We start from the raw sequence: 10595 nt of genomic DNA, 5'->3' as shown, positions 1-10595 counted from the left end.
CTGTGGCACGCAAGCTGATTTTCAGTGGCACTCTCACTGCCCGGGTCCTGGCCACCGGTCCGGGGGGCTCTGCATTTTAATTTAATTTTAAATGATGCTTCTTAAACATTTTAAAAACCTTATTTACTTTACATACAATAGTTTAGTTCTGTTATAGACTTCTAGAAAGAGACCTTCTAAAAACATTAAAATGTATTACTGGCACATGAAACGTTAAATTAGAGTGAATAAATGAAGACTCGGCACACCCCTTCTGAAAGATTGCCGACCCCTGGGCTAGAGGCGCTCCTCTTCCAACCCTAACAGAACAAGACTGGATCGGGCCGGTATTTAAAGGACAACAGTCAATTGGAAGCAGTAGTGTGGAAAAAAGAGAAAGAAAACAATCTTTATTCATCTCTAAGCAGTACACAAGGGCAGCGCCGTCCCTCCTGCTGTCACCTGCTCGCCAACTTTCACCTGCAGTCATCCAGTGTGCAGCCAGCAGTTTAATGATTCTCATGCTCTGCTGTGCCAAAGCCCATGCAAGTGAGTGGAGGCAGATTCCCCGGAGGCTGCAAGCCAAGGCGGGTGCCGGCTTTCGGAGACTTGCTCGCACTGGGTGATCGTGCAGCATTGAATTTCCCTAGGATGGGGGGAGAGCAAAGGCTCAGGGGCTGGCTCCAGGGGAGGCAGCCTCGGGCAGGAAAGCAGGCGGGAACCGTATGGCTGGGCCAACCTGACTCACCGCAGATGGGAAGCGAAGCCCAGCCGTGGCACAATCGGCAGCTGGTCCCATATCCAATAGCCCAGGGACTGCATGAACCAGCGTTCCCTGCTTTTTCCGCGTGCTAGGACCTGGTTCTTTACTCTGTCTTTATTGACCTCCCCTCCCCCACATACTGCCTATGATGCCCATCATCTGAGGGTTAGCTCACTGCTCCCCCTCACCTCCACTGCCAGCCTAAAGTAAGGGGGCCCTGGCACAGGCCCTATTGGGGCCCCGCAGACCAGCCACAGCAGCAGAGCCCGCCTGTTCTGAGGCCACGCTAGGAGGGTCACAGCATACAAAGCACAAACACACCCGTGGACAGTCTTGTTTTATTGTTTACACAGTCAAGACTATAGACACATTTTAGAGTTACAGTCATTGCAGCATTGAGGACAGACTGCCACCACCCACACCGAGCGCCCTTGAGAGCAGCACTGCCCCTGCAGGGCTCCTACCAGCAATTCCTTTGGCATTGTGTACTTTGGACTTGCCCCTGCATCCCCGTCCCCATCCGTCTCAGGGACAGTGGGGAGATCTCAGCCCAAAGACCGGTCTAGGGATTTGTTCATGCTTCCAAAAGGCTGAAGCAGATTCAGATAGACCTGTACCCAACCTTCCTGCACCCACAGGCACGGATCTGTGGCCAGTGTAAACCACACTCCGCTGCTCCTACACGCAGGTACCGTCTGGAGATGGAAATTCTTGTCTCCAGGGATAGCTTTCAAGCCCAACAGGTGATGAGGAGACCTGCAGTCCCCCCAGCAGAGTCTGCCTGAGAATCACGGAGCTGCCACTACAGTTACTCTTGCTTCAAATTGTGCTTCCATCTCCCCGGGACTGGGATGGCAAAGATCCACTGAAATCCAGGGTCAGTACTGACCGGGGCGGGACCCAAGCCTGAGGAGTGCTATATCATCGTAGCAGCTATGGGGCCTAAGCAAGGCTCAGACCCCAGTGGGGGATGCCCCTCAAATCACCACCCCCAGGATTCAGTTATCCCCCATATTGGGCCTTTTCTCACCCCCTTCTGGAACAAAGGGGCTGGAGTCTCTGCCCAGGTCACGCTGTGAGAGGCAGCTGGCGCAGGCCAGCCCAGGTGGGAGCATGCCCCTGCAAAGCCCTACCTGTGTTACTGCGGGCTGGATCTGACCCTGGATCTGGGGGCATAGCCGCTGGTTCTTGGAGCTGGGATGCCCTAGAATTATTTCCAAGGCAACGGCAGAATGGGTCTATCCTTCGGGGGGGAATTATGGGCAGGCCTTGGAGGACTAGCAGCAGATACCCCCAGCTGTGCTAGCTGGCCCAACCTTAGAGCAAACTGGGCCAGAGGGTTTTGTAGGTGGCTGGGCTAAAACCCAGGTTATCTGCCTCCCCTGAGGGAAGGAGACTGGCTGAAAGTCACCATGAAGCTATGGCAGAGGTCAAGAGGCCCATGCTACAGCCCAAAGACAGCCGCGCTACCGGCAGTACAGCTTGTGCCTCTAGAGCCGGCTCACCCGCGGCTCCGGTTTCTTCCCTCACCTGGAGTAATGATCCTGCCTGCCACTGGTTGGTTGCCATGGAGACGGCTGCCAGAGGAACACTAAATGCCCTGAAGCGCATGTTTCGTGCCAATGTCCCCAGCAGCGAGAGCAGCATTAAAAATACCCCCCCCCTCCCCCCCCAGCAAAGGGAGTTCACACGGGGATCAGCCAGGGCTTGTTCTCACCAGCGAGCGGCTCGGTTCTCCCAACACCCCCTACTGAACCCTCAACTCAGCCTGAGTCCTGAGAGGGCAAACGAAGGGCCTCCAAAAGCCCAAGTAAAACCAGCGTTAAAGAGCCAGCTTGAGTAACAGAAACGCTCATCCCCTGGCCTAGGGGGGAATCAGCCAGAGACACTGGGTCAGTAACAGCACATGGAGCCAGCAGAGCGGGCAATCACATCCAAGATCCAGCCAGTATTGCAAACACCCTCCCCTGTCAGATCTACCGAGGGGCCTGGTATCTTCTCCCAGCCTGCCCCCCATCTGTTTAAAACGGGGTCGGACCTTGATGCCAAGAGCAAACCCATCCCCCCCTCGTGATTCCTCACCCCAAAGTCTCTGGGGAAAATACAGCAGAGATTCAAACGGACCAACCCACCGGACTGAGGCTGTGGCTGAGGTCAATAGCTTAAGCGCTACCAGGGCCTGACAGCTCCCAGAACGGCTTGCTGGGGAACGGAACAGAACAAGCCATTCGCCCCCAAGAACAGCCCCAGATCAGAGCCCCCCCCGGCTGGTCGTGGCACAGGTTCCAGCTGGCATCGGAACAGCCCTGCAGGATTTGGGTCTACAAGGCTAAGGAGTGAATGAGGCCAGAGGAACCGCAGCCTGTCCGAGGTTATGCTGAAGAGCCAGAGGGTTGACACATCAGCACTGAGCTGTAACCCTTGGCTGGGGTGTCCAGCCCAAGAGGCAGGGCAAGCCAAATAATCAAGGCAATGCCTAGCTGGGGTGTTGACGTACAGGCTTCCCCATCAGTCCAGGATCTGTCCCATCCCCTTTTCATGGTAGATGCCACGTGCAGCCTCCAGTCCATTGGTGCTGTCTAAGGGCTCCCTCCCCTCTTGTCTGGAGAGACCAACTCACTCGTATCGTTTAAATAGCAAAATAAATTACGTCAGCCTGGCTGGAGCAACCAGTTTCTCGGGACACCAAGAGACCGTGGGACACAGACGCATGACTCCACACCAACGTCAGCGCCGGCTCCTCCGGGACCGGCGTGACAGACAGGACTGGACCACAGCCACACAGACAAAGGCACAAGCTGTTTCACAACCGAGTTGTAGCCACATGGAGAGAATGCGGGGGGGTCTCTTCCAGGGACCCCCAGCCGGAGCTCTAGCTGAGCTAGAGTATCAAGTCTTTCAGGCAAGGAGAGGTCAGAGGTCAGGAGGGGCCCACGAGCCAGCCGGCCTCCACTCGAGCAGCTGAGTGCACAACGGAAAGTGGCGTTACCAGTAGTTCAAGAAACGCCAGATGCTTAAGCACATTTAAAGCGCAAGGAGGTCAGTTCTGGTGCTTGCTTGGTCCAGAAAATTAACAGGAAGAGGGCAGGGGTGGGAGGGCAGACCTCAGAAGGTCAGAGGCAAGGAGTGATTCAAGAGGCCCCTGAGCCAGCACAGGCTGCAGCCAGCGTCAGGAGAATGGGATTGACATAGAAAAGGAATAAGAGGTGGGGCTGGGAGCCCAGCCTAGATTCCAGCTCCCTCAACACGAGTCAGATTGGTGGGTGTCAGGGGGTCACTCTAGAGAGCTGTCAGAATTGTCTCGAGCTAATCAGCCCCCTCACAGAGATTGCCTCGGCCCAGGAGGTTCAAGGTTTAAGAAAACCAGAAGTGGCCGTTTCTGCCCTGATTGACACATCTTTAAAAAGGAACCCTAAAAAAGGAAAAGTCTCCGACCAGGACCACGCTCCAGGCACTGATTACATCACAGACTCCTTCTCGCAGGAGCCAACGGCAGCCAGCGGGACGGGCCCGTCTCTCTTGATCAGTGGGGAGCCTTCCTCCTCGCCCGGAACCTTGCTGGGGCCCAAGTCCTCAGTCTTGATCTCCACCAGCTCCTCGGCTTCAGCCTTCCCCATTGTCCTCTCTGTGTACACCTGCAGGAGGCCGGCTCCAAAGGCGTCTCCTTCCACGTTGAGGACGGTGCAGGTGCGGTCCCTGAACAAACATAGGAGGATTGGTGGGTGAGCAGACAGGCGACAGCAGGGAGTCAGACACTGCTCCCCAGCTCTGAACCAGGGGCAGGGGCTTCAGTGCCACCGGGAGACGGCAGCCCAGCGCTGCCACAAAGCCCCTGCCCAGCAACCCAGAGCCCGTCACGCAGCTCTTGACCTCTGGTTGGGCTGGATGCTGACTTGGCACAACTGTGGCAGATGCCGCCAGAGGATTTCTAGAGCAGGAGGAAAGCTGCACCCCGCAGGATACACCCTTGTGCCCCAGGGCACGTCCCATTCAGAGCCAGGGATTTGCTCCGAGCTGGTCCCACTCAATCAGGCTTTTTAGCTGCTAGGCCCAGAGTGTTCAGACATGGGGAAGTAGCACCGAGCTACTCGTGGGAGACTAACCCACGCACCCCCTTGCTTCAGCTGCCCACTGGCAAAGCGGCACTGCACTGTGCCGCGGGGCTTGTCTACGTGGTACCGTCCCTTCCCCTTTGGAAGCAGGGGCGGCTGCGCGGCAGGCGAATGCAGCAACCGCAGCCTTGCAGAAGCTGAGCTGCAGGCCAGCCAAAGGAACAGCCCCGTCCAAGCGGAGACAGCCTATGGGGAGTGCAGCCTTGTGTCACTTTGCCCAGGGCTCTCCCCGTGCGAGACTGCTCTCAGCTGGTTTAACGTGCTCTGCTGAGGCTGCAGAAATGTAGGGGGCCCCCGGGAAGCGGATTCCCACGGACCCAGCCAGACGGCCCATTCCAGGCAGCTGCACCCGCCGAGCCCATCAGACGGATCTGTCTGTTCTACCCCGTACAGCCCATGTCAGTGTCTTTGCCCCCCTGTCCTGCCCTTACACAAGCCAGTCCACAGCCAGGATGAGGGAGATGTCGTTGGTCGGCAGCCCAACGGCTTCCAGGATGATGGCGAAGGTGAGGATGCCACCGGCAGGGATCCCCGCTGTCCCCACGCTGGAGGCTGTAGCTGTGATCCTGCAGGACAGAGAGAGAGAGAGAGATCAGACACGTCACCAGTGCAGCAGGGGTGCTCTTACATAGCACTTTTCACTGGTGGATCTCAAAGCACTTCACAATGGAACTCACTTATCCTCACAACCCCCCCACCCGGTGGGGCAGGGCTCTTATTCCCATTGTGCAGATGGGGAAACTGAGGCAAGGTCACACAGTCTGTGGTGGAGCTGAGACTTGAACCCAGGTATCCCAAGTCCTTGGGTAGTGCCCTAACCACGTGATCCTTGAGTTAAGGAGTACGTGGCCAACGGATGTGTGTCAACACCGCTCAGAGAAGGGACCTCCCAGCAGCACAACCAGCCAGTGACAGGCCCCACGCCAGCCAGCAAAGAGTGAGCTCTTCCCCTTCCACCCACTGCTGGGGAGGAGCGTGGGCAGCATCTCTCGACTAAGGAGGAAGCATCCGGCTCTAATGAGCCACGGGACAATCACGGGACACTCTGATCACTGACCCTCTGGGTCACCTTGTGTGATGTGTACCGGTTGGATCAGCATAGCTGAGCGCCCCGCACTCAGAGGCAACGGCATATCCCAGTCTGACTCAGTGCCCACGCTTGGAGGGGGGTTCGGGGCTGGGGCAGAGCAGCTGGGTGAAGTGAAAGCTCCTACGACAACAGCTCGTCTGTGCCTTAGCTCAGACAGCGACCGTATCCCAAACATCGCCCCAGCAGTGTCTGCACTGGGGAAACGCAGACACAACCCAGGCGTGAAGGCCGCCTTTTAAGAGCACGGGGTGCTGGGGGGAGGGGAGGGGGAGAGGCGGCGGAGCTGGGCCCCTCAAACCCCTGGATTTCCAAGACCTGGGAGTTCTGCAGAGGCAGGACATTCAGCCTCTTGGCTGCTAACCCTTGTAACTCGCACTGGTTAGTGCCAGGGCTCAGCTACTCATTCACTGTGCTCAGTTATAAAACAGAAGCAACTTTCATGTGACGCTGGCTCACAGCAGGATCTCCCCTGGTCTTGGCAGCAAGCTCATGACTCCATTTTTCCTATGTGAGGCAGGCAGGGAGATTCCCAGTTTCCTGCAGAAAGCCGCAAGAGGAAGAGGAACAGCTGGGTGGGGCCAGACAACGGGGCCTAGCAGTTAGATGAAGAACCTGGGAGTCAAGGACTCTCGCCTCTGGACAGAAGCATGGTCTCGTATGGAGATAGGACTCCTGGGTTCTAGTCCAAGCCCCGCCACCGCTTGGCAAGTCCCATCACCTCCCTGTGCCTCAGGACCCCACTCGCCCCTGTGTAAGCCAGGGCTAATAACCAGCCCAGCTCTCGGAGTGGGGTGGGGCAGATTCTGTGGCTCAGTGTTTTAGCGCCAGAGCAGGGTGCGGGCTGCTCCGCTCACAGGATGGTGATGACCTGGATGAAGTTGAGCGGGATGTTGTTCAGCTGGGCGATGAAGACGGCCGCCACGCACTGGAAGAGGGCGGCCCCGTCCATGTTGACCGTGGCCCCGATGGGCAGGATGAAGCGGCTGATGTGCTTGGAGACGCCGTTGTTCTCCTCAACGCACTTCATCATCAGCGGCAGCGTGGCAGAGCTGTGGAGAGATCAGAGCGCGTACGCTGAGTACTCATGCACCAGCCCAGCTAGGCCTTGAGCCGGGTGTGTACATAAGGGTGGGCAGCCAATGCAGAACTTCCTAATAGATCCATAGGCACCCTTCCCTGTGGGAGAAGGGCACCCATAGGCTACACTACAAATGGGAAACAGCCCCCACCAAGTTTGTTACCTCCTTGGTCTAGATGTTCTGCTGTGCAGCAGCCAAAGCCAGGTGCTTCACTGGAGAATGAATGCACCTCACTTAAATAAATAAAAAATATAAATTAAATAAATTAATGGAGATATCCTATCTCCTAGAACTGGAAGGGACCTTGAAAAGTCATCGAGTCCAGCCCCCTGCCTTCACTAGCAGGACCAAGTACAGAGCCAGGGCCTCCCTGATCTGCTGGAAGCCTCCCTACGAGAGGTTTACTCAAGCCCCATAGCTCCTGTGCCCACAGCTAGCATTACAATACCTGGAGGAGGTGCCGAAGGCAGTGGCCAGCGCTGTGAAGATGCCCCAGAGGAACCTGTAGGGGTTCTTGCGTGTGAAGATGAAGTAGATAACTGGGAGGAGGATGAAGCCGTGGATGAAGTGCCCTAAGACACCGCAGCAGATGTACTTGCCCAGGCTGGTGAAGAGGACCACCACGTCCTCCATCTCCACAATCTTGCCAGCCACCAGGAACATGATACCAAGGGGAGCATACCTAAGGGCAGGAGAGACCAGTGAAGACAGGGAGACCCCTCCCCCCCAGCCAGGTTGGCAATTATCCTCATTTTGTAGATGGGAAAAGCCAGGTTAAGTGTCTTGCCCCAGATCTGCGTGCAGTGGCCAAGCCAGGATGAGAACCCAGGAGTCCTGGCTCCCAGGCTCAGATCCTCAAAGATATTCAAGCTCCTACCTTCCACCGAAATCTGGGCTGAATCCCTTTCTTAGTTCATGCTACCTCTCATAGGTCAGGAGGAATCCACATCTCCTGAAACAAGTCTGCCCAGCACATGCTGCTCGGGAGTGGAGAGGAGGTTACATCAGAATGGCCATACTGGGTCAGACCAAGAGTCCACATAGCCTAGTATCCTGTCTTCTGACAGTGGCCAACACCAAATGCTTCGGAGGGAATGAACAGAACAGTGCAATTATCAAGTGATCCATCCCATTATCCAGTCTCAGCTTCTGGCAGTCAGAGGTTTAGGGACACCCAGAACACAGGGCTGTGCCCGTGACCATATTGGCTAGTAGGCATCGATGGACCTATCCTCCAGGAACTTCTCTCATTCTTTTTTGAACCCAGTTATACTTTTGGCCTTCACAGCATCCCCTGGCAAGGAGTTCCACAGGTTGACTATGCATTGGGTGAAGAGGTACTTCCTTTTGTTTGTTTTAAACCTGCTGCCTATTAATATTATTGGGTGACTGCCTGGTTCTTGTGTCACGTGAAGAGGTAAATAATACATCCTTATCCACTTTCTCCACACCATTCATGATTTTTCAGACCTCTATCATTTCTCCCCTTAGTCATTTCTCAGCCTCAGTCAAGCTTTTTAATCTCTCCTCGTATGGAAGCTGTTCCACTCCCCCAATCATTTTTGTTGCCCATCTCTGTACCTTTTCTAAGTCTAATATATCTTTTTTGAGATGGGGCGACCAGAACTGCATGCAACAGTCAAGGTGTGGATTTATATAGTGGCATTATGATATTTTCTGTCTGATTATCTATCCCTTTCCCAACATTTTGACTGTAGCTGCATATTGAGCAGATGTTTTCAGAGAACTATCCACAATGACTCCAAGATCTCTTTCTTGAGTGGTGACAGCTAATTTAGACCCCTATCATTTTGTATGTATAGTTGGGATTATGTTTTCCAACGCGCTTTACTTTGCATTTATCAACACTAAAGTTCATCTGCCATTTTGATGCCCAGTCACCCAGTTTTGTGAGATCCTTTTGTACCTCTTTGCAGTCTGCTATGGACGTAAGTGTCTTGAGGAATTTTGTATCATCTGCAAATTTCGCCACCTCACTGATCATCCCTTTTTCCAGATCATTTATGAAGGTTGGTCCCAGTACCAACCCCTGGGGGACTCCGGTATTTACCCTTCCTCCACTGTGACAACTGACCATTTATTCCTACCCTTTGTTTTCTGTCTTTTAACCACTTACTGATCCACGAGAGGCCCTTCCCTCTTATCCCATGACAGCTTACATTGCTCAAGAACCTTTGTTGAGGGACCTTGTCAAAGGCTTTCTGAAAGTCCAAATACAACAAGAGGACTCAGCGGAGCAGGATCCCAGAAGAGGTGGATAAGCAGTCCAGCCATAGCCAGGAGGACTTTTGCTGATCCTTGCTGTCCACTCCTCAAGCCCAGAGAGAGGATTCTATTTATTGCCCTTTCCGGTCCAGAGATGCGCGCACCAGACCCTTCCAGAAGCAAAGAACCCCACAATCCACTAATGCATTCAGCTAGGGAAAAAACTCCCATGATCTTTCCACTCCCATCTCACACTACACCATGGCGTTTCCAATACAGCAAGTCATTTACCCATCTCCCAACAGCAGAGGAAGAACAGGAATGTCCAGCCGCTAAAAGGAGGCAGAACTGGGTGTAAGCACCAATGCGTAGTCACCGCTGCACCTGGCATATTGGCACACCAGGAAAGAAAGTGCCAACAACCGCGTCCAAGAGCATCTGCGGTATAATATTACGCCCCCGGCATGCGTCTGACCCAAGATCAGCAGAGCAGGGCCAGGTTCTATTTGTGGCTCTGCAGATGACTCTGCCACCCTGGATGAATCACTTGACCTCTCCCTTTCTGTAGTCAGGCTCACATCCAGGTCTCGGAGGGCCTGAGAGCAAGGCACTAACTGTACGTACTGGTGAGGGAGCCCAGCTCTTCCAGAGTGAGGATGTTAATGAATTAGCACTGAGCCAAGTGGAATCGTTTCCATGTTAAAGAATTAGCACCGAGCCAAGTGGAATGGTCTCCATTACAGCACAGAATCACCACACAACTCTATCTGAGCAGCTTGGTAGATTCCAAATCACCAGCTCATCTAGCCCCATAATTATCCCCACAGGCCTTTGCACCCACCCCCCACAGCTCTGGCTATCTACCCAGGGCGACGCACTACAGGAGACAGTCTTATCGCCAAGTTACCAGTCACTGCCCACCCCTCACCGAATCAACCCCCTTCTCCCCCAATGGGTGCAACTAGCTGCCCTTTCATACCACATGATCCAGGCGACCAGCACCATGGTGGCTTCATTGAAGGAGTTGAAGAACTTTATCAGGTTCTCCCCCTCGGGCCCAAGCTTCCGCAGAGCGATCCCAAAGACGATGGCAAAAACCACCAAACCCAGGATGTTCATCCCTTCCACCTCATCTCCCAGGGGAACCTGAGCAGAGAAGAGGTCAACATTTGTCGTCAACATTTGTCATCAGAGGAACAAGGTAGCTCAGAGAAGACAACAGACCAGGGAACAGAGAAAGGCTCTAGCTATTTGCGGCTGCTTGACAGGCGTGAGTTTGGCAAGAAAGGAGAGCCTTGTAGAACTTTAGCCATCAGTACTTTAAGGTCCCAGAAGGCTGGAGAACC

General features: G+C 54.5%; 1 protein-coding gene across 1 annotated transcript; it reads right to left on the bottom strand.

Annotated features, from left to right (window-relative positions):
- Nucleotides 1–4188: 4188 nt before the first annotated feature.
- LOC135893142 (neutral amino acid transporter B(0)-like) lies at nt 4189–10392 on the bottom strand. Its single transcript, XM_065420934.1, has 5 exons — nt 10229–10392; nt 7472–7705; nt 6799–6993; nt 5286–5420; nt 4189–4438 (listed from the first exon to the last, which is right to left on the bottom strand). Exons 1-5 carry the CDS (start codon nt 10366–10368, stop codon nt 4201–4203), a joined length of 942 nt encoding a protein of 313 aa, XP_065277006.1. The 5' UTR covers nt 10369–10392; the 3' UTR covers nt 4189–4200.
- Between the last annotated feature and the right edge of the window lie 203 nt (nt 10393–10595).

This window comes from Emys orbicularis, chromosome 21 (genome assembly GCF_028017835.1).
Source record: "Emys orbicularis isolate rEmyOrb1 chromosome 21, rEmyOrb1.hap1, whole genome shotgun sequence".
Lineage (NCBI taxonomy): Eukaryota > Metazoa > Chordata > Testudines > Emydidae > Emys > Emys orbicularis.
The sequence above is the reverse complement of the archived record's forward strand: the minus strand, read 5'-3'. Positions and strand labels throughout refer to the sequence as shown.